The sequence below is a fragment of the Oxyura jamaicensis genome, chromosome 4 (genome assembly GCF_011077185.1).
Source record: "Oxyura jamaicensis isolate SHBP4307 breed ruddy duck chromosome 4, BPBGC_Ojam_1.0, whole genome shotgun sequence".
NCBI lineage: Eukaryota > Metazoa > Chordata > Aves > Anseriformes > Anatidae > Oxyura > Oxyura jamaicensis.
The window spans coordinates 14,707,063-14,730,032 of NC_048896.1; the positions used below are offsets into that span (position 1 = coordinate 14,707,063).

The window sequence follows — 22,970 nt, forward strand, 5'->3', positions numbered from 1 at the left end:
TCTGGGCTCCCTGTCCTTGGAGGGTAGGATTAAGACTTTTTGCAGTGCCTTTCCAGAGACAGGTGTTTTTATTCAGTCTTCCCCTGCTTGGCTCTATTTCTTGAGAGCTGAGTGAGGATCTAGGACCCATTTTTCCAGCAAAGGGTGGACCTGGCGATCCTTCAAGGTCCTGGTCTGCTCTATGTCCTGTCACTGGAAGTGAAACTGTAAAACAAATGGCGTTGCTTCTGCCCTTTAAGTGCAGAGAGAGGACATACTCTGTTTTTCCCGAGTATGGAGAACTAGCCACATCCTGAATCACATCCCCCCAAGCCAACAGCTAATGGCGCAGTGACAATTTCACAGACAGACCGTGTCATCTTCAGAGATGATTACAGGCAGCTCCATGACCTTCGCACCCAGCTTGGCTGCTGTGGCTGAAATGACCCCCACGCTGGGACATGCCTGGTGTCAGCCCAAATAAACAACTGGCACAGCGGGGCCTGGACAGGAGCCCCAGCTCCCCCCGCATCGCTCAGGCACGGGGGCGACTTGTGCAGCGCTGCGAGATCTCTGCTGCAGAAACTTGAGCTGTGACGCCGAGCAGAGCTGGAGTTAGTGAATGGGAAGCAGGATTCAGGGCGCTTCGGGGCGGTTTGAAGAGCCAGGAAACACTGGGGCTGTTTAATTGAAAGTAACTGTATATATATAAAAAAAGAACTAATTCTTATTAAACACCCACAGCGACATTTTCTTAAGTGGAAATTAAACAGGGATTAAGGTGAAGCCTCCTAAGACTCTCCCTGTTGTGATCAGGAATATTTTAAGGCAAGAGCACCAGGCCATGTTAAATTTGAAGAAATGAGCTGATCTGGATGCACTCCGGTGTCTTTCCCTCTCTCCGTCCTGGGGAGCAGAGGCAGCTGGATGTAGTGGGGTGCTAAGCAAAGAGATGCTCTTAAAATGGGGGGCCTCCTCCAAGCCCTGGCCTCTCAGCCATGTTCTCAAGCGCTGCCTGAAATGGGAAGGGAAAATAAATGCTTTGTAATGGAAACCCTAGATAAAACAAGAAATGACATTTTCCTTTGTGGTCCCCCCAGTGTCCTTGCCTGTACTTGGAGGAGCCCATGCTCCCCGCCTGCCTTTTGGGGAACCAGCAGAAAGTGTCCCTCGCAGGGAGGATGCAGATGGAGCTGCTCAACCCCTCACACCAGCGATGCCAAGGCAGGGAGGCACCCAGGGAGCAAGTGTCCTAAGTCGGGAGGTAAGCTGAAAGAACAATGCCCTGTCCATCACTCGTTCCTGTTTTGTTTCTGACTTGTTTTACTGCCTTCTGCTTATTCAGGGCATGCCTACCCAGCAGAAGCTCTGTTGGTGTCATTATATCGGCAGCTGGCTCACGACGCCAGTGCACCTCACCCGTTATCACGGGCAAATAGCAGTCAGCTCAAAGGGAGCATGGCCATGGGGCAGGGGGAGCTGTGGGTATGGAGCCCCACCACCATGTCTATGTGCACATTTCATGGTCAGAACGTTCCCCACTGCTGTTATTATTCGTGTAGTGACAGCAGCCCAGCAAGGCAGGAAAAAGCTTCATTGTGCCATGCCGGGGGCTCCATTCACTCTTGCAGCTTCTGCAGCTGAATCCCCGTGACAGCATGCAGACCTGCTCATCCTCCACTGCCTCGTCCCCAGGGCAGCTCCTGCTGGCAGCAGAGACGAGGCACAGCGAGCGCCTGTCTGTGTAGTTATCTCACACACCTTTCTGCCACCGGCAAAATTAGAGGCAGAGGAATCTTCTCTGTAAGTCTTCTGCTCCCTGCCCAGAGAAGGATTGCAGGAAGGAATCAGTCCGCCTGGGCCAAGTCAGTTTGGATGGTTTCACATCTCTGCAAGAGTGTTCAAAAGTGCTGTTTCCTCCTGAGGCCATAGAGGAAAGAAATTTCATGGTTTTGCAAGAGTGCACAGAGCCCAGCCTAGCCCACGGGACTGGCTGCTCCTGGTCGACTTTCAGGGGCTTGCAGTCAGCTTGGTCTCTTGAGTGCCTTATCAGCTGGGGCTGTGGGTGACCTCTTCCAAACCCTTCTTCTTCAAGCTGCCAGATTGAAAGACGTGGTTCTTCTTGCCCGTGTCACTGACGCTGCTCCTTTCAACCACGGATTCCTCCATCCTCCTTCAGGTGTGGGCTGGGCAAGCTCTGGTCACTGCTTATTGATGCACTGGGGGCAGAGCACGGAGGGAGCCAAGGCTGTCTCTGAAGCAGAAGCAAGAAGGAGAGCACTGTCCTGTAGATAAAGAGCATAAGATGCTGGGAGATAAAAAATTGGCTGGAATTAGAAGTTAGTTTCTGCTCATCAGGGCAGGAATGCTCCAGGGGAAGTAATATAGACAGAAAGCTGACTTTTTCGTCATGGTGTTTATTGAGCTTCTGAAAGAGGTTGTAAGACACGGTGCCAAGAGCTGGAAGATGATGACCCCACTACCCACTAGCTCCTTTTGGTGCAAGGCTCCTCCACTTCTCATCCACCTTCCAGGTTTGTCCATCTTCTGCTTTCATCCAATGCACTATTTGATTAATTAAATATTCTCTCCTGCAGATTGCTGGCTGAGGGTGACACACGTTTAATGAACAGCTGCAGGTCCCTAATCACATTGGCAATTAGGAATGTAATTAGAGCACTTGCAAATGGTTTTCATGCTGATAAAACATGACAGAGTAGAGCGTTTTCACTCACTGTCAGCTGTCAGACAATCTGTTACCTATCTAATGGCAATTTAATTACAAATTCCTTCACTACCTTTGTTTCTGATTGCTCTGGTCCATGGCTTGACTGGGCATCTCTTGGGGTCAAACACAATGCAACCCAACGTCATTGGTGTTGTGCCATAGCAAAGCCCCGGTTCAGAAGGGGGATTTCAGGACAGGTTGCCCACAAAACCCTCCTCACCCACCTGGTTTGGGCTGGCTGCTGCTGAGCCAGGCAGGAGCCTGTCCTAGGGGGCAGACACCGGTCACGACAACGTTTCTGAAGAGCACGGAGCTGGAGAACCTCAGCAACCACCTCTGCTGGAGAGGACAGCACAAGGCAGCTGCTGCCACCTGAAGCCACGCTGAGTGACCCCGCATCAAAACACGATGCTGAGAGCCGTCGTGCTGGAGAAGCCGTGGGAGACTTGCTTGTAGGGACTCCACAACCAGGCGTGACATCTGGCTCTAAAAGCTTTTTATTTCGGTAAAGGTTCCATTTGTTTCATCTGTTTCAAAGAGCTCCTGAACTGAGGCAGCATTTGGGAGCCACAAGGCCAGCATTCGGTGCGCCCAAACTGTTCGACTGCAGCTCTGTGCAGGGCATCCAGAAGGTGAAGCCTCAGCTGAAAAAGCTTGGGTCCTCCAGCTCGGTCTGCTCTGAGTTGTGCTCAACCCTGCAGCATATTCAGCTTGAACAGCTGAACCTACCCCTGCCTAAGCACCATCTTCTAAAATAAATAAATAAATAAATGGATGTTTCTTGTTGCTGAAAGCCTTCCTTGAAGCTGCAGCTCCCATTTAACTGGCAGTGAGTGGCTGTGAACCAGAAAGGACAGTGGGCTGCCATAAGGGGCTCCCATTTTAAGGAGCTGAGGCGAGACCTGTGCTGAGCACAGCCTGTACAGGATGGGTTTGGGGGCTGCAGACCTGCAAGCAGGGCTGTGCAGGAGGCATGTGGGGAAGCAGGTCCCATCTCCCATGGGACTGCACGCATGGGAGGATCTGCTTACCTCGTCTTCACTGAACCACAGTCCAGAAAGAGGGTCCCACCTCGAGCTCCTCGGGATATAGGTATTCCCCACAAAGATGTAAGAGGCGTCTGGCATGCCACGCTCAACAGGGATGCTCAGCAAAGGGCTCCCATCCCGTTAACCACCCCTACATAGCGTTTGTGCAGTCACTGTGTGCTGCCCAGCTGAAAGAGCACCGTGACTTTGTCATCAACAGCATTTCCCCTCGGTTCTCAAGGTGCTGTGTTTAACTCATTACCAGGCGGAGCTGTATTAAGAAACACATTTTACAGACGAAGGCACTGCTCAAGAGGAGTTATTCAACTCCAGGTCGCATGCTGAGACAGCTGGGAGCAGATCTGAGGCCTTTTAATGACAGCTGAAGGGCAAAGATGCAACAAGTGACTGCCACATTTTGGGTCACATCAGAGCCCAGAGACATCAGACATCAGAGCCCGAGTGTCATCTAAAGCACTGAATCCCCTCCAAAGTGCTGATGCCTCCCTGCAGTGCCAGTGAATTCCTGGCTCTGGCAGGCCTTGCGGGAATCCTGCATGTAATTTTTGCATAGCTTTCAAAGTACAATTGCTTAATTTGCTGTAAAATGCTTGCTTGGGTTGTTAAAACTACACAAAAGTTGCAAAGCGAAGAGCACAAGATGCTGGCTTCAGGTGCACACGCATGCCACAGCTGCACCTGGTGACCCACAGCTCCGTGCCACCAGAGAGCCACCGAGAGTCCCCACGCTGACACGGAGAAGCCCCAGCAGTGTACCTTACTCCCAGCCCTGTCCCCAGGGCTGGCTCTGCCTTTCTGGCTGGGTGTCTGCTTTTAAAGCTCCTGGGCACGCTCACCTCCTCCAGCTGACCCAATTCCTCCTCGTTGCCATGGAGAACCGGGCTCATTTCTGGTTTTTTAGTCTTGGTGCCGCTCCTGCTGTGACCGCCGACCAGGCGGATGCTGCAGCCAGTCCTGACTCGGTGCTCCCAGGAGACAAGCACCGACGGGACCAGGGTGGCTCGGCTGGTGCTTGGGATCTCCTCAAACAGAAGACACCAGGGGCTGTGCGTCCTGGTGTCCCTCCCTGTGCCCACTGCCCCAGGCGCCCAGAGACCTCAGGTGCCACTCCTTGTCCCCGTTTCAGCACACCCGCAGACACAGTGAAGTGACGTCTTTTGATGTGGTTAATGGTCAAGAACTGGCAATTTTAGGGGCTGGCACTTCAGATGAGTATTTAAAACCTCAGTTAGAGTTCTGCTAGGGAGGACTAATTAGGGGCCAGTTCAGACACTGTAAATCATTTACCCCATGCAGTCTATCAGCTAGCTGCTCCAGCGTGTAATTTTCCATTCTGCCCATTTATAAAACAGTATTATCTCTTTTTCTTTCTTTGTTTGATTGCTTTCCCCAACCAGGAGTTAATTCACTGGTTAAAGGAATGTTCATTCATGGACGGGGACTGCAGCTTTGTGCTCCTGGACAGGATTATCTCATCTCAGTGCAAGCCATTGTTGTTGGTGAACAGCTACAGATGAGGCAGTCTCTTGATGTCACTTAGTATGTAGAAATAATAATTTGTCCTGTCTCTTTGCTTTGCAGCTTCCCAGGCAGGGGGATGTTGAGCACTGGAAAGGGAGCTTTTTCGTATCTCCTATTTCATGAACTCCAGAGCAAATAATAGTAGCAAAACAAAGCAAAGCAAAACAAACAAAACACACAAGGCTCCCAAAACAGCATTACCCTTCCCTTCAGCCCACCCCAAACTGCAGTCCAATCTTTCCCCTCCTGGTTGGCTCGAGGAAGCAATTTCTAGTTTGAATTGCTGTGCGTGTGACACTGAAGCCTTGTGTGTTTAAAAGCAGATTCCTGGAAAGCAGCGGCAAAGCCAATTTCATCTTCTCAGCAAAGTCTTTTTCTTTCTAAAAGCAACTTGCCACGTCAGTAATGGTTTTAAATTGACTTTTACAGGTGCCCATCCACAAGAGATATTGTTTCCTAGAAACCAGAGGTTAATGGAGAAGGGCTCCAAATAAAGCAAGAAGGAGGAAAAAGCTCCTTGCTGCTCTGCCTAGCGCCATCTGCTTCATGACAATAAAGACAGCCAGAAATTACGCTTGGTTAGGGGGTGAAGCCTCCTCTGGCTTCTAGGAAATGTAGCTGGGGAGCACTGGGCCATGGCCAGCCTTCTGGTGGGGCTGGAGGGAGCATCCCCACACTGGGGCTGGGTGCACTCATCCACTTTCCCTGATTAACACAGTAAATACAGGCAACACGAAGCAATTTCTGGAGTGATGGAGGCTCCTGTTGTTTGCTTTGAGGGGAAGGATGGGGAGGGTGTGATGCACAGCACCCCTGAGACCATCCCTTTCCAAAGCTTCCATTTCCCAGCAGCTCTTCAGGCATCCGGGTTCACACCTGTCCTTTGCAGTGCTGAGGCTTATTCAGAGAAAGGGCAAATGCTGTTTGTTCACACCAACACCCAGTCTGCTGATCTCTGATCCCTACCAGCAGTTAATCTGCTCCCCAGCAGCACAATGGCAATGTGTCCTGGCCATCTTGGATCACAGCCATGCACAGGAGGATCCCTCGCTTTCCTCCATTGCAGTTTCCCCGAGGAAGCTTGTGCCTCCTGCACTAAAGCCCGTAAGTTGTTCATTCCTTGAAGGATTCCTCCCTTCCAACATTTTGCAGTTGTTGTGCCTGATGAAGGAGGCAAACCAGGTCCCGTGGCAATGGTGCTGTTGAGTTGCCCTGAGAGCTGGGTGCAAGCCAAAGAAGAATAACTTTCTGGTGGTTCCGGGGGTTCAGCTGACACACAGATGTGCTGTGGAGAGCATATTTTGGCTGCAGTTTTGGGTGGAAAAATGAGCAGAGCCAGGAGCTGGTGTTCTGTGTGAGAAAAATGCCAGGGCAAAACCCACCTCCTAGCACTGGTGTAACACTAATCAATGATCTTCAGTTGAAAAACAACCATGGAACATCCAAAAGCTGCTTGTGGAATTCACCGAGTGCAATCAGTCCCAGTTCTCCAGATCACAAGCCTCCGAAAATGGCATTTCCACATGCTCAGTCAATCTCAGCAGCAAACATTAAACACCATCCTCTGAAAGTGTTAGCAGCCCCGAGAAACAGCCCCCTGCATCGCCGACACTCTTGAAAGCAGCTGTGTTAATCCTGCTGTGCTTAAGGTGCCAGCCCTCTGCAGAGCGGAGATAATACCGCTGCATCTCGTGGGGGCTGCGGGAATAAATGAATATTTGTGAGCTGCTCTGCCAGCGTGGTGCTAAGCACCACCAAAGCCCACGTGGAAAGGGTGAGCTATGCTTTCTGCATGACCTGGGAGTGCCGAGGGTGGGAAGGGCTCTGCTGATGGAGAGGTGCAGAGCAGCTGCTGCCCCGCAGCGACCACCCTCATCCAGCTGACAGTGGGATTTACACAGCCGGTGTTTCCAGCGAGTGCGTGTGATTTGCCCCTGATTTGTGGGCAGGAGCTGCGTCCCCTTGCGCAGGCTTCGGGAGCAACCACATCTTGTTCTGTTCATGCCCTTACTACTCGCTGGGTTGGTGTAGGGCTGCTGCCTCTTCTGCTGCAGGGTCTGGTCAACAGTGCTAGTGTTGCCTCTCATCTTCTGCACTCTTTTTAGGACTTGTGTTAGGGCCAAGTAGAAAAAAACAAAACAAAACAAACAAAAAAACAGGAAAAGTCACAATGATTATGATTTGGTAGGGTTTGGAAGGGGAATTTTGAGATTAAAGGAAAACCTGCTCCCATGTTTCACTCATTTATTGTCCTTGTCCTTGCCTTTTTTTTTTAGAGCGTGGTGTGGGGATTGCTGAAAGGTTTCAACGAATGTGGTACGTACCAAATCCCTGGTGTGAACCCAAGGGCTCCAAAAATCCAGCTGTTTCAGCGGGATCAAGATTCCAGGCTTCAGTGGCTGATCTCCAGTTTTCTTCCTCTTGCTTCAGATGTTTGGTGCGGGCCCCCTGGCCACCAAAGAAGCTGCCCACATCTCCCTGAGCCTGTAGGGACGTCTGCTGGGCGCTCTGGTCGTTGCCCCTACACCAGCTCCTGGATCCAGCTTTGCTAACCTGCGTTCACCATTCATCTGAATTACCAATATGAGGAGGGTTGAAGATGCTTCAAAACGTGATTTTCACTTACTGGTACCTCCCAGATGGCTGAAAAGTATTTGCTTGAACTTGAAAGACTGAGTAGACATGAAATATGAAGAAAGGGTTGCATTTTTCACGAGCTGAGGCTTATCTCCAGTCTTGCTGATGTCAGTAGCAAAGTTCCCAGTGCTGTTAATGAAAGCAGCGTTAGGCTCATTTCCTATTTAGCCTCTGTTTGGAAATCCTACCTGGAGCAGGCGTGTGGTTAGAAATCTGTGATCTGAGCACAGCAGGGATGGCGTCTTCAGCAGTATCTTCATCCCTTGCTGGAAGGCCAAAAGTCTGCGGGTCCAGGGCTTGGACAGATGGTCAGAGTCTGCAAAGGATGGGCTGAGGCAGGTATTTGGTGTGCTGAGCCACCCTCTTCAACACGTCCTCGCCTTCAAGCCTGAGTGCATCTCCGCAAACTTTTAGCCAGGTGACCAAAGCTGCGGGTCCGGCCAGGACCATCGGCTTCCCAGTCCCCAGATCTGCCTCTGAGGGCTGCACAGCTCCCACGTTGGAGCAGATGACCTGCAGAGGTCCCTTCCATCTAAACCGCTGCGTGTGTGATTCCCCGTGCCCGTGCTCCCCTTCCCCGCATGCTGCGGGCCGCCAGGCCTCACCCCATGAGAGTGGAGCCCTCCCTGGAGGCACCCTCAGCACCCAGCCTGAATCCCGGCACCTTGGCACCCCTCTGAGGGGGCCAGGAAAGCCAGGAGCACTCGAGGTGAGCCCACCATCACCTCCAGCCCATGGCCATCGTCAGCGCCCACCTCCCAGTGCAGGCCCAAGCTGAATCCTAAGTTTGGATTCCCTGAAGATTCCCTGACTCTGGCTGCCCAGGGGGTCACACACAGCAGCTTCCAGGACTGGAAGCTGAGCAGATGACGACCATCGTTTGGGCTGGAGAGCAGGTTCTCCAGCTGGTCCCCAGGCATCAGGAGTGGCAGCGTGTCCTGGCTATCTAGGATCACAGCCATGCACAGGAGGATCCCTGGCTTTCCCTGTCCTATGCTATCTGTCCCTGATGTCAACTGAGGTCTTCTCCTGGTGTTTCAGGCACGTGCTGCCATGCAGGGGAGCTGCAGCCCCCAGCTTCTGCCCTGAACTGTCAAAGCCAGCCAAAGACAAGGATCATGCAGTGAGCAACCTCATTAACATACTTGGCATCGCATGGGAGGGATTTGCAGGATTTGCTCCAAAAGCAAGAGTCAGAAACATCGTAGGCAGTGAGTCCTTGAGGCTGTGGGGAGCTTGTTGTGGGGCTCTGGATCAGTGGGGTCTTCAGGCTGGTAGTACTGCATGGAAGGAGCAGGAGAGCTACCAAGAGGCCCCACCAGTGGCTTTTTACAGCTTGTGTTTGTCAGCTCCACGCAGCAAAAGCAGCAGTCTGAGGTACTGCAAATACCACAGGTTTGTCCCGTAATGAAAGCAGCTACTCAATCTTGAGGCCAGTTTCCATGTGTTGGCATTTAATGTTTAATGGGAAAAAGCCTAGAGCAAAGGAATAAAGTAAGAAATATTTAATTTTACAGTGTTGGTTTGCACCATATGTTTTCCACTTCATAAATATTTTAGGCACTTACGCTCAACAAAGGCAGGCTCTATCTCCCATGGGCTTGTATGTCTTCACGTCCCTGCGGCGGGGCAGCTCTGGGGCTCCCCACTCTCTGCTGACACCTCCCAGGCAGTGAGGGGACATTTCTGCGGCCACTATGTCTCTGCTAAGTGCTCTGCTCACCTTGGTCTCAGTGCTCTGGAGGGCTGTGCAGGGACTGGGTGGCTCCAGAGGGCTGGCATGGCCCTCCTGCCACAGAGGCACGGGCAGCAGAAAGGGGAAATGAGGGGCAGCGAGGAGAGGAGCTGGCCATCAGCCACACTGCACCAGGGCAGGGGCTCCATCCCTGCCCTCCCACAGCTCCTGGGGCTCTGGGCTGGTGGGCAGCAGAAACAAGGTCCCCACAGCATCTGGTTGGCGTGCAGGGACTGACACGCAGGGGACACACAGCACTGGCCTCGGGGACAGCAAACCCTCCCACCACCTCCTGCTGAGCTGCCCCGTGGAGCTTGTTGTGCTCTCAGGGGCTTTGCCAAACGGGAAGGCTTCTCATCCCCATCCTGGGCTATAAGCGAAGGGCTTTTCTTCTGCGTGACTGATTTCTTGCTATGCCCCTGACTCAGTAGCCCCGAGGTCTGCAGTCTGCATGTTCTCAGAGGTTTGGTGTTGGCCAAAAGGAGCGCTCTGTGGGCCGCGGATGTCACACGCCACGCAATCTCTGCCACACACAGACACGTTCAGTAACGTATATATATTATATTATATTTATATATATATATACACATTAACAAAAGAGTTGCCAAAAAGAAAAACCGAAAAGAAAAAAAAAGGAAGAAAACATAAAAAGGAAAAGCAACCCTCCCCCAGAAATGAGTATGTTACACGTGGAAGAGAAGAGTCAGGCGGGCGGCACGGTAACCAGGGTCTCACCACATCCCAGGTCTGTATAGCGGGGTCGCCAGGAGAAGTGGGGCCAACAGCACCCCCAGCCCCACGGGGACCCCGCTGCCCGCCTCCTGCCCCTCCGCTGGGCCGTGGGAAACGTGCTCATTCATAACGGCGGGCTGCGCAGCCCGAGGGGCTCGGTTTGGCTACAACCGCTGTCGTGTCATCGTGCGCCGGATGGGTTTGGCCAAAGGGACGGCTCGCTCGTGGGCTGGGGGCAAAGGCTGCGAGGCAGTGGGGGAGCATGGTGCGGAGGGGCAGGGAGGGGGCTGCTGCTCCCACCCCCCTGGCAGTGCTGGGGCAGGTTCTGCTCTTCCACCCCCAGGAGAGGACGGCGTGGGTGACCCGGACGTCACTCCCACCCCTGGGCCTGCGCTCTTGGGGTGCGGGGCTCCCCGCTTCATCCGCCTGCCCGCCACGGGACAAGACACGCGCAAAGGTGTGCGGGGGTCCTGCCACGATTAGTGCAATTTCATCCGGTGCAAACGTCACATTAACGGCTCGTGTGCTTTACTGGATGCGCTGAGTCCGCTAGCAATAAGCCGGTCAAAGCGATGCCGGTGCCGGCGGAAAGCTTGGCACCTGGATTGCAAAAGCTAAAATCCATCTCCAGTGCTTGGGCATTTGCTGGAGGGTGATGCAGTGCGAGCAGCCCTGGCTGAGGTCAGCACAAGGGGAAAAGACTTTACTGATAGCTCCACGTGGCTTTGGAAAAATACATCCAACCGAAAATGGCAACTTAGCCTCTTAAAACGAACTGTGTTTGTGTGCTTAGCTGCAGGGAACGGCAGCTCAATCGCCACCCCGTGCTTTCAAATGCTGGGGCCAAAAGCAAAGAAAACTGCTCTGTCTGCTCGGGCGGGATGCACCGTGTGCCACAAGCCCCTGCCAAGCACCACCAGCCCACGAGCAATGGGAAAGCAGCCCAGACTGGAGGCAAAACTTGACTTAGCAGTGCAAGTGGCAATGTCCCTTTTCCTCTTCTCTCCCCACAGCATTGGGCAACCGGTCACTGAAGATGTCACCCCGGTTAAGCAGAAGGATGCTGTGCTGAGGAATGGGCTCTTTGTAAAACCCACTCTGCCTGGATGCCCTTAATGACACAAGTCCCCCCAGGATGGCGCGCTGGTGGGGACCCCTTCCCACAGCCCCTGTGCCTGCTCCTTGCTGTGGGAAGAGCCTCTAAGTGCTGTCACCCCGTCTGAACCGTCCACCCACCCCTCCAAGGCTGGGCTTTGAGGTAGTTTCCTGTCAGCAAGGTCCAGGGATCTCTCCCCATCGCAATAATAATAATAATAGTAGTAGCAATAATAATAAAAAGCAAGGAAAAGGCTGGCAGAGCTGGGAGGTCTCAGCCTCCTGGTCCATCTGTGATGCCACCAAGGCTGGACCACATCCGGAGAAAAAGGGATTTTCAAATGCCAAGGACCAAAGCTCGAGCATCAGCACATTCCGTGCCACTGTGCTGCCTGATGTCCTCGCTGGCCCCACCTGCACGGGACTTGGTGCTTGCGGTTACTGGGAGCACTGGTGGCAGCTCAGGAGCTTGCTGGAGCCCCAGGGCTGGATTCAGCCTTTTGCCTCAGAGCAAACAGGACAGCTCCGTGCTCACACCACGGTGGAGAAAAAAACTGAGAGCTGAGATTTTGGGGTCCTAAACTGAGATTTTGGGTCACAAAGCACAGAGATGGTCTTTGGGCACGATGTGCCCCTCTGCTCAGCGCCAGTGTCTGCAGGGACACCAGATGCGAAGCTAATGGAGGAGCATCTGCGCCGGGGACAACGTGCACCTCGACCGGCTCCTGAGCGAGTGCTCGGTGGGGGCCTCCCTGCATCCTGGTGAACTGGGACCTCCCGAAGCGGTGGGGCAGAGAGGTGGGGGCTGGACCCCCCCAGCATGGGACTGCAGCCCCAGCCAAGCACAGGGAGCAGCAGAAATGCACCACGTACCCATTGCCTTGCTTCCCCCATGGGGGCCTCTCCAAGTGCAAGTTACCTACCCCACGCAGGTACCTACCCCACGCCGGTACCTACCCTGTCAGGGAAGCTGCCAAATGTTGGCCAAACAGAGAGCTCTCACCAGCAAATGATGCCCAGTTCCCACCTGGCTCTGCAGGTCTCCAAAAAGCCAACCCCTCCTGCCCCAACCTCCGCCGTGCGGAGACACACGAGTCGTCCCCCTGCTCACCGCAGCACCCGAGGAGGTCGCCCAAAACCCCAGCCCAGCCCTGCCAGCCCCCGAGGGCAAACAGAACCATCCGTGTGACGATCTGCCTCCGGAGAGCCTGGCGCACACCACGAAGATGCTGCGTGAGCCTTGTGCACGACTGCGCTGAGCTTGCCGACAGGAGTTTATTTTCAGACGTGGTCAGGGGTTCTTTCTCTTTCCCCTTAAAAATAAGATGAGCTGTGGGCAGGCAGGCAGGCGGGTCCTCTCTCCTCGGAGCGTTCCGGCTGCACGGCGGCTCTCCAGCTTGGCAGGCTCCTGGCACCCTCCACCAGCACCCACCAGCATCACCAGTGCCACCATGGGGCACGGGCAGGGCTGAGCATCCTAGTGACAGGCTTTCATCCCTGATACGTACGGGGACTCCTGGGGCCTGCAGTTACACTCCTGCTGCTCTGGGTAATCTATGAAGTCCGGGGCGGGCAGACCCGAGAGGATCATCAAGGATTTGTTCCAGATGGTGAACGTTGGACACACGGGCAGGATGAAGGAGACCTCAAAGGTGTGGAGGTGGAGGGAGTTGGCCGGGTCGTAGAAGGAGAGCGCGTTGTTGTCGTAATCCAGGAGGACGCCAAGGCGCTTCATCTGTGGGTGGACCTCCACCAGCATCTCCTTGTTGTTGTGCCTCACCACAAAGTTGTTGTTGCAGCGGGAGAAGACCCAGGATGAGGAGTTCTTCCCAATCCACTCGTTCTTGGGGGCTGACTTGTAAGCCACGCCGATGGCGTACCTAGAAGAGGGGAGAAGCTTTGCTTAGTGACCTCAGCGTGGCATTAAGCCCAACCACAATTTCCTGCGAGCAAATGCCTGAAGAGCCCCGTTCCAAGCAAGCCTCGCTGTGGGTGCTCCAGCAGGGACTGAGCAGAGCACCACAGGGACATCACGGGGCGGTGGGAGGCACACTGCCCGCCGCACGCAGGTCCTGCTCTGCCTTTGATCAGAGCATCCTGGCTGTGAGCCTCCCCAAGACACAGGTCCCTGGGTTGGCTCCGAGTCACTCCATCAGCTCCTACCAGCACTGTTCTGCACCTGCTGCTAGGACCATAACGCCCTCAGAGTGATGCTGGCCTTCAGCTGGAGAGAGCTGCTCCTTGAAACCCGCAGCCACCTGGATTTAAGGTCCAGCAATGACAACAGCAGCCACCTTTCTAATCATGGACAACCCTAGCACGTCCCATGCCATCTCTGGGGACATCCGAGGGCCCCCAGGAGCGGGAGGGAAGAGAAGGGGGCTGCCTACCAGGTCGAGGATCCCACCACCACCTCCCAGTAGTGGCAGCCGCTGTCGATGAAGACGTTGCCTGCCGCGCCGTAGCACCCTGTCCCGCTGAACCTCTCGGGCGTGTGGCTCTTCTTCAAGGAGCTCTCGTCCTTCTCCATCTGCAGCCCGTCGTTGGAGATCTTCAACTTCTTGTGAGCCATCTTGGGGTCCAGCTTAAAAGGCTGACCTGTTAGGAGAGGACACATGCATCAGTATTTGTGTCTGTTACCGTCGCTGCGCAGGTGGCATGTGGCAGGAAACATCTGCCCCAGGCTCTTTGGACATTCTCCATGAGCCACGGGTGCTATCGGAATAGCCAGAGACTATTATGGTCTGTACTTCTGGATGCCCAGCAGGATGCTGAGGTGCATCCATGTGCCTTGGCGCATCTGTTGCCACAGGCTGATCCATAAGCCTGGTGCCCTGGTGATGCTCCCGTGCCTCTGGTGCCTGCAGCAGTGCCCCCAGCCCTGCTGGAATGTGGAGACAAGTGGCTGCTGCAAGGAAGCCACCACCCAGGGTGTCAGCACCACCTGCGAGGCAGAGGAGAGCAGGGACAGGAGAAGCATCTGCACCATGGGCGTATTCCCAGACCAGACAGAGGGAAAGGGTGCGAAACTCAAAAATGTGGAGAAATAAGGCAATGCATCAGCCTGGGATGTGTCATCCTGGCGCCGGGGAATGCTGCAGACCTCTTTATCGCACGTTGCACCATTCAAGTGCATTATTCCCTCATCACAATTCCCTTCTGCCCTCTGTTAACGGTGTAAAACGTTGCGGAGGACCGAGGGGGATGTTACCAGATAATGGGAATGGCACTGAAGAAGCCATCAGGCACCGCCAACCAAGTCTGGGCAAGGCACGTAGCCTGCCTGAATCCCTCAACAGATCCGTACTCTATTAGCAGTAATGCGAGTTATACGAGCACAGTGAAGGGACAGCAGACCCTGAAGTGCTGGTATAACAATACTGAATCACAGAAGAAGCACTGCAGTGCCGAGCATATCCCCAAACCCCCATCAGCAGACAACACAACTCGCTCCCAGTGGCGCGCAGGCTGCTATTACATGTTACAGGAAACATGCCCGAGGTTTCTCGGCACTTCTCTGCTGCCAAACAAGGCCTGGGATGCCTGGGGAAGACGGTCTGGGCTGCGCACGTGGTGGTGGAAGCAAATCAAAGGCGCTGGGTCCAGCCTGTGTTTAGCTGAGTCTGGAAGCAAGGGGAGAGCACAGGGCCAGCTGACGAGTGCACAGCCTGGGGCTTCCTGCTCCACCAACACGACGAAGCCTGATGGATCCTGCAGATCTTTAAAAACACAGCTCCAATTCCCTTGTAACGTTAGCAGCCCACGGAAGCCAAACTGACACGCACTCGCCGCCCTGCTCGCTTTGATAAAACCCTCCCGGAGGAGGCTGGCTGCGCTCGGGAGCTGGGAGAGCTCTTGGTGCTGCCGAAACCTCCAGCAACTTGCTCACGGGCTGGAAGGGGCTGGCACACCTCTTCCTTTTGGTCTGCCACGAGCAGATGCGTGACCACACGTGCTGCCTAACGCAGGGACGGCAGGCATGACATGCCGCTGCACAGGCGACTCAATTCCGGGGCTTTTCAAATCCTGTCCTCTCGGATTTGCAAATGCAATGTGCGACAGCAGGGACCTGGCCCTGTCACATCAGCATATAAATAGCATATAGAGCCCGGATAGGATTTCTAGAGGGATTCATCTAGTTTAGCACAAATCAAAGCGAACAGGGCAGCTGCAGCAGAACACCTTCAGCAACCACAGCTCAAACCGTGGCTTTGTTACCTGCAGAGGGAAGGCAGACACCGTGGCACACAACCAGCCACCCCTCCCGCATTTTCAGCTATGCTAAACGAGGCTTGCGAGGTGAAACACCGCAGCCAATGCTACCATCAAGGCTGTTTCAGAACCAGGTCTTAGGAAATGCTGTGAACAGACGGCAGCGTGAGCCAAGGCAGCTTTCCGTAATGGAGCTCATCTGCGTTGCTCCCTGACTACGCCGGCAGCTCGTGTTTATTTTCCTTGGAGCCCCATTTGCAAGATAAATGAGTGAAGAGGCCAGAAAGTAAAGCTGGAGATTGGGAGTGACCCTCTCCTCTGGCTATTTGAATATTTTGAGATCTGCCTTTTCCCAGCAGTAATGCGAAGAGACAAGCTCAGAGGAAGGGGGGTATAAAAATACCCGGCTCCACAGGGAGGGAGACGGTCGCATCCTTTTGGTGAAGCCGACCCCTCTCTAAGGTCACCGTGAACAACTGGGCCCAGCCCCTGTTGCCTGCTGGTGCTGGCACGTCCTGGCCCAAGGGCTCGAGGACAATTTGCAGATTGAGAGCAGTGAGAGGAGGAAATCCTGGCTGGCCTTGGGCACGCGAGACCAAAGACAGGAGCGGGTGGACGTTGCCTCTGGGATGATGTGAAAGGTTAATCAAGTCCACGATGCTGGGGCCAGGCAGAGCCTCGTGCCCAGCACGGACACTGCCCTTCCCCACGCTGGGTGCAGGAAAGAGCATTTAGTTCTCTGTTACCTAAGCAGTACTTGGCAAGAAAAGGGCCAGCAGCACTGCCAGATTTTCTTTTCTCGACGCTTCGTGGAAGGAATTAACGCTGGTGAAGCCCAGCAGGTCCCGCTGACCGTGCCAGCTGCAGCACACTGGAAAAGCCACGCAGAGGGACAGCCGGTGTGGGCTGTGGGTTGAGTTATGTGGGCTGTGGCTGGCAAAGTGCTGCAGGAACAACTGCACCACGATGCCCAGAAGACAGAGACGAACCTGACGTCCAGCTGAATGGGTGAGGAACTGCGAGGCTGCTCCGTCGGCTGGCAGCAGAGGTGCCATGGCGAGGGCAAGGGGCTGCGGCAGGGGAGGAGGGACAGAGGGGACTGTGTGCAGCTGAACGCATGCTGCAGAGAGAAAGGACGGGGTGGGCAGGCTCTCCCACGCTCCAGAAGCAATCTCTGTGCTCACTGCAGGTGTCCAGCCCAGTCTGCCCAGCAGAAGAGCAAAGCAAGTCAGAGTTCCTCGCTGTGCCAGCTCTGCTTGCTGCGCTCTTCTTGCTCTCCACGGGCAGGGGAGCAGAGCCAGCAGCGTGCCCACTCTGGGCAGCCACCTAAGATGCCACCAGCACTGAAGCACACAGGTACAAAAGCTGGCTGTGAGCCTCCAGCTGCACCACCCACCCGGTCCAGCAGCTCTGTCAGCAGCTCTGCAGCCAGAAGCCGGCCAGCTACCAAAGGCAGGGCAGCGGACCCGTGGCACAGCGAGCTGGAAAGCAGCGGTTATTGTCCTCCCATCACCTCGAGGAAGCCAAGCCACAAAGTTGAGCTGCTGAGTCGCAGGAAAGCAGTAAGTCCATCCAAAGCTATGAATCTTCCAACAGACTCCGTACCGAACAGCTCGCTTCGGGATTGCACGCGTCTCACCCTGCTCGTTGGAAAGCATCAGCGCTAACACGTTCCCGCTGCTACCAGCAGAGCTGCTTGTGCCACGACAAACCCACTCCTCTGGATGAGGGACGTGATGTGAGCAGCACCGCAGGACCCAGGAGGCCTCACAAGAGCTGCACAGATCAGGAAGGGACGGAAACATGATGAGAATAAGACCGGTCCACAACGGTCAAGGCAAGGGCCATGAAAAGAACTTTCCATGCACTTTATTTACTACCATCACTTGTACCATCCCTGTATTCTGGCAGCTTCAACCACTTTTGGACACTTGCTAATAAACAAGGCCTCCTCAAGCCCAGCCTCAGCAAATGAAGGTTTCTTTCTGTCACTAGACCAAAATTATTTCACCCAGCTCTTCTGCCCGGGCAGTCTGGGAACACAGATTTAGTGCCTGCGCTGATGCTGCAGAAATCAATATGTGTCCTGACACTGACCCGCTGGCGGTGGAGGCATCTCTCCAAACACCACTTCAGGAGCAGGAAGAGGGCTGCGAAATATGCTAATTGGCCCTTCTCGTTGAGCTGCTGACACTTCCACGAAGGTTACAGCGGTTGGAAAGTGTGTGCTGTCTCCTAATTGCCCGCTTGAAAAGAAGAAAAACATGTTGCCACACGAAGACAAGTGCAGGCGAGAGAGATGGGCAGCGAGCACAACGGGCAGCACCCGCACCCAGCACCACGCACGTGCCCGTGGTGGGCAGCAAACACCCCTGAGGAGTCTCCTACAGCTGGGCTGGCCACGGAAAAAGGCCGTATAAATATACATGACTAAGCCAGAAATTCAGACCTTTCCCTACACACTTCTCATGGGCAGTACTCCTACGCTCCCGTGCTTGTTTGCTCCGTGGCAGTCACTAACGACGCTCTTTTTCCACAGGGAGCTCGGTGCTTTCACCGTGCAGCCTGGGTGCTGGCTGAGATGTGAGCCGCTCGGTGCCGTCCCATTTTAGCCCGTTCATGCATCCCATTTTTAGCCCCGTTTCTCTGCTGGAAACTCGGGCAAGGGACCACCCTTCATCCCTGGATGGGGTTTTCTCCAGCACCCACTGAAAGATGAGCTTTTTCTGCCCCCCGCTACCATGCTGGCTATAATCACCTGCAATTTGCAGGGAATTAAAGTAATCCCCACTGATTTCACGTACAAAACCCCAAGGCCGATTTGTGCAGGATGCTCAGCGTTACGTGGCATCCCAGGTACCTGAGGTTTGGCATGCAGGAAGGGGAGACCCCCTCCTTGGTGCCCCCTGCCCCACGGACATCAGGCAGGACAAAATGGCCACGAGATGGGGCAGCTCCCTGCCCAGATCCCTGCAGTCCCCTTTTCTTGCATCTCCCCATCCCAGACGGGCTCTGCCCCTCTCTGGTCCCCTCCACCTGGGCGTGTGGATGCTGCCCGTGTGGGGGGGCATAAATTTGTCCGACTTTGGCCAGCGAGCCCTCTTCACATGCAGAGCTCACCCCTGCCGCCAAAATCACGAGTCGCTGCTCCGAAAACATCAGAAGTTCAAGCTTCTGAGTGCATAAAAACAGCAAGAGAGGAGGTTGAAAGACGAGGTGAGCGATGGGGCTGGCCACCAGCAGCCCGAAGAGAGCGGAGAGGATCGCGCCTCCGTCGCCTGGGATCGCTCCCACGGCCGCTCGCTCCTGAGAAAGGAGCTCCTCAAAGCCACGATCATACAGAATAATTTGTGTAGCGCTCCAGGCGATGCCTGCTCTAGATTTTATAAATGCAGGAAGCTGCTGCGGACACATCCAAGCGACAAGGGGAGTTCAAAACCCGATTGGGCACTTATTTAATCTACTAAATCGAGTTCAGCTGCGAAGCGGAGCACTCAGCAGTGAGCCCGTGTCTCCGATGACTGACACTCGCTTAAAAAAAAAACACAGGAGCAAGCCCTGTCCCCGGGGAGCTGCTGAAGCAAAGCGCCTTCGCTCCCCTCTGCACTGCTGTGTCACGTCATCGCTCTTGGCTTGTCAAGTCCCCAATTTCTTATTTCCAGAGCGAGCACCTTTCAAAGCACCAGAAAGCTCTTAAAAACAGCAGCCGCAGGAGGGATGCAATTTTAATAAACAAGGCAGAACCGGATTGGAGTCCGCATCTCAGCAACTCCCCCCCGTCCCCACCAGTGCACCGACTGCACCTAATTGCGTTTTGTTTAAAGTCGCACAGGTTTCGCAAAGAAAACGAGGAGGCGGAGGCAATAAATCATTCTGAAAGCCCACTCAAGGCAGATGTGATTGCAGCACCGGGGAGGGAAACCCGAAGGAGCACGGCGCTCGCTGGGGCTAGGAGGGTTTCTGATGAGCCTCAGGCAGATGCAGTCACGCAGCAGGCGGCTTTGGGCAAAAACCCGATGAGCCAACGTATTTGCTCCCTCTGACGTCCCGCATCCACGCATCACCCCACAAACATAACCGCCCTGTGATCTGAAGCGACCACGAAGCCGGATCCCCCTCGTTCCCCAAAACCCAGCTACTCCACTGGGGGAGAGAGATCACTTTGGGGTCTCCATCGTGCTGGAGATGACCACGGTCTCCGCCGTACCCCTTGGGACCGCTGCAGGAGCTCCTCCGCCTCCCACCCAAGGCGAGGAGCCCCCCGGGGCACGTACTGTTGGTCTTCAGGCGGGCCGGCTCGCTGTTTCGGCTGCCTGCCTGGTTGATGGCCTTGACGAGGAAGATGTAGCGGGTGCCGCTCTGGAGCCCGTGGACGGTGTAGTGGTTCTGCTTGATGTTGGGGACGATCATCCAGCTGTCCATGGAGTTGTAGAGACCTGCGGTATGGGAGAGGGGAGAAGGTTTATTCGCGGGGAAGGGACTCGGAGCAAAGGACTCTTTCTGGAAATGGAAAGGAGTCAGGAGCCCGGAGACCTGGAGGCCCTACGGCCTAATGCTGCAGGGGTTGTGCTGCAGCACGGACCGCTCCGGTAGCGTTGTATCGAGGGTGCGATGGCACGGGGCTACGGGCAAGGGGAAAAGCACTTTGTGGTGACACAGGCGCCGCTAGTGCCACCAGCATGGCTGGGGTGAGGACAACCTGCAGGGGGAAAAGGGTGCTGCGGGCTTCGGGGGGCCAACCTGCGCTGACACCGGGGGGCCAGCGGCAGTGAGCGCCCGGCAGCATCTACTGCAGCCTGCAGCAGCTCTGGGCTATCAGAAAGCAGCTTCGGGACAGACTTTGCAACGCGGGAGCATTGCTTTCGGCAAACAGAAGAGAAAGGAGGCAGCTCAGACGCAGTAGCTGGGGGCTTCTTGGATCCAGCAGGTCTGGGGGCGAAGCGTGAGACAACTCATGAGGAGCGGGCAGTGAAGGAAGGGCGACGGAGGAGGGTTTTCAGCCTCCCATCGCTGGCGAATGCATGCACAGCTGTGTGCCAGGAGCCTGGGAGATGCTCCACACACTGCCTTTGTAGGCTCACACGGGGACAGCAGGACTGTGCCTGCGAGGGGACACTGCTCGGGTGATTTTTTACCCCCCCGTGGCTTGCTCAGTTGGAGGACAAGGGCAGACTGCAGCCATTGTCAGCTTGGATCTGGTCTGAAATACACGTGGAAGCTGCCTAGGGGAGCAGAGCAATGCTATATGAAGTAGAAAATAAAACTGGTATGATACTGGCTGCATCCTGCACACGGAGCTGCTTTCATCGCACGCATGCTGCATGGCCAAGGAGGTCCCTCCCTGCAGACAGGGGCCACCTTTGGGTCCTTCATTGGAGCAGGGCGGCTGAGGGATGACAACCTGGGAGTGACTTGGCCTCCCAGGCAGGTTTCCTTCTCAAAACTATCAAGGAGGGGTTGTCCCTGCAGACTGAGGGCTTCTATCCTTGCCAAAGCTTTAAAAAAAATCCTTTTTATTGCAGCTTTCGTCATCTGTAAAATGCCTGACTCCTGCCGAGCTCTTGGCTTTAAAGGCAGCGTAAAGGGGACGGTTTCCACAGGCCAACTGTGTGCTCTGTGAAAAGGTATTTCCTTCTCTGGGAAGCCTCCTGGTGCTCCTGCTAGGTGAGCCCAGCACACTATTTTTGGCGTTTCTCCGTGCCTGAGTTCAGCCAGGACTCAAGCGCCTCCATCACCCGGCCCCGAACACATTACTGCAAAGTGACAATATATTATTCATTTTCTCCTCTGAGGTGTTAACTGATGTTTTCTTTCCTCCTCCTACCAAGAGCTAGCGAAGGCGCCTAGGGAGCTGCTGCTGATGTCTGCCCCCCTTGGGCTTTCCCCCAGAGCCCCCCTGCTGCCCAGCTCCTCGCACAGCCCTCGCCTGCCAGCGCAGCCCCCAGGGGAGGGCAGGGGGACACCCCATTCCCTGCAGCACTGAGTGCTGAGGACAGAAAAAACGGGAGATCTAGTTTCCTTCTTCCATTAAAATGCCCGTGCAACCCCCCTCAATTTTTAGGGAAAAGGCAGTGTTACAAGAAATCGTAATGTGTGCATATTTCTGAGATGAGGACTGCCATTGAGGACTCCTGGGCACCCAGAGGAATAAATCCCTGCTCCTGAGACTGGCAAATCCTCCTTGGCTTTCTGACCGAGCTGCTCTTCTCCAATTAACTGTACCTCCATGGAAACCCAAACAACTCCCTTTTCTGTGTTCTCTCTTTTTTTTTTTTTTTTTTTAATAAGCCTTGCTGACAATGAACAACGAGGAAGACTAAAAGGAGACTGCAGATGTGACACGCCTGTCCTGGGGGGCTTGTAGTGGGTCACAGCTTCAAGCCCTGGCTTTCCTAACCTGCAATTCACCGCCTCTCCCTAACGACAACCAACGGCGCTAAAAAGCTGAGCCTCTGAGCCTGCTTTGAGCATTTCAGGTGTCTGAGGGGAAGAAACTACCCAGATAGTCACCCCCTGGTGATTTCTGGTGTGCTCTATCTTCTAGCCGTCAGCTTCTGCCTGGCTGATATTTGAGCGAAACTCCAGCGCAGCTCCCAGATGTGCCCTGCCAGATGTGTGCGCCCAGATGTGCCCTGCCAGATGTGTGCCCTGCCAGCTGTGCGCTGCCCTCCCGCGTGGACAGGAGCTCAGGACCCTCGGGACTGCAATGGGTCTTTGGTTGCACCACCTGAGCGAGGGTGTTTGCTCAGCGAGCGGCGACTTACTGATGAAGTTGGCCTGGCCGGTGAAGATGGTGTACTGGAGCTCGTAGGAGCTGACGCTGAACTCGTCCTCCGAGATCCAGTGGACCGTGATGGTGTCGTGGGAGGCCGTGCAGAGCTCCTCGCGGACGGACGGCGGGTTCGGCGCTGCAGGAGACCACAGGTAGCGTGTTTCAGTCTGTGCCTTCTCGTTTTAAGACTTTTTTTGCTCCCATAAAGAGACGGGCTCACGCAGGGAGCAGTCTCTCGATGCAACCGTCTCGTTTTACACGTCACTGAGTAATGATGTCCTTGCTTCTCCACAGCTTTCAGCCCTCCCCCTGAATTTCCAGCCCCTGGCACAATACCACCAGCAGCTAATTCACCTGGGGTGTCCCCAGCCCCCTGCCTTACGCACAGAGACCTTGCAGCGCTGCTGCAGGGGAGCAGAGGCACCCTGCAAACAGGGGGATGGGGACATGTCGCTGCCCTGGGGACAGCGTGGTGGCCCCTGTTCCGCGGCGGCCAACCACTTCCCGGTG

General features: G+C 54.9%; 1 protein-coding gene across 2 annotated transcripts in view; it reads right to left on the bottom strand.

The window, feature by feature from the left end:
* Positions 1-12,063: 12,063 nt before the first annotated feature.
* MID2 (midline 2) overlaps positions 12,064-22,970 on the bottom strand; it is a 67,643-nt gene continuing 56,736 nt past the window's right edge. For both annotated transcript variants that reach the window (XM_035325221.1, XM_035325223.1), the window contains exons 7-10: positions 22,453-22,596; positions 19,963-20,124; positions 13,867-14,074; positions 12,064-13,356 (exon numbers count right to left, since the gene is read on the bottom strand). In XM_035325221.1, the coding sequence (XP_035181112.1) occupies positions 12,954-13,356; positions 13,867-14,074; positions 19,963-20,124; positions 22,453-22,596 (917 nt within the window). In that variant the 3' untranslated portion in view covers positions 12,064-12,953. The remainder of the gene's footprint in view (positions 13,357-13,866; positions 14,075-19,962; positions 20,125-22,452; positions 22,597-22,970) is intronic.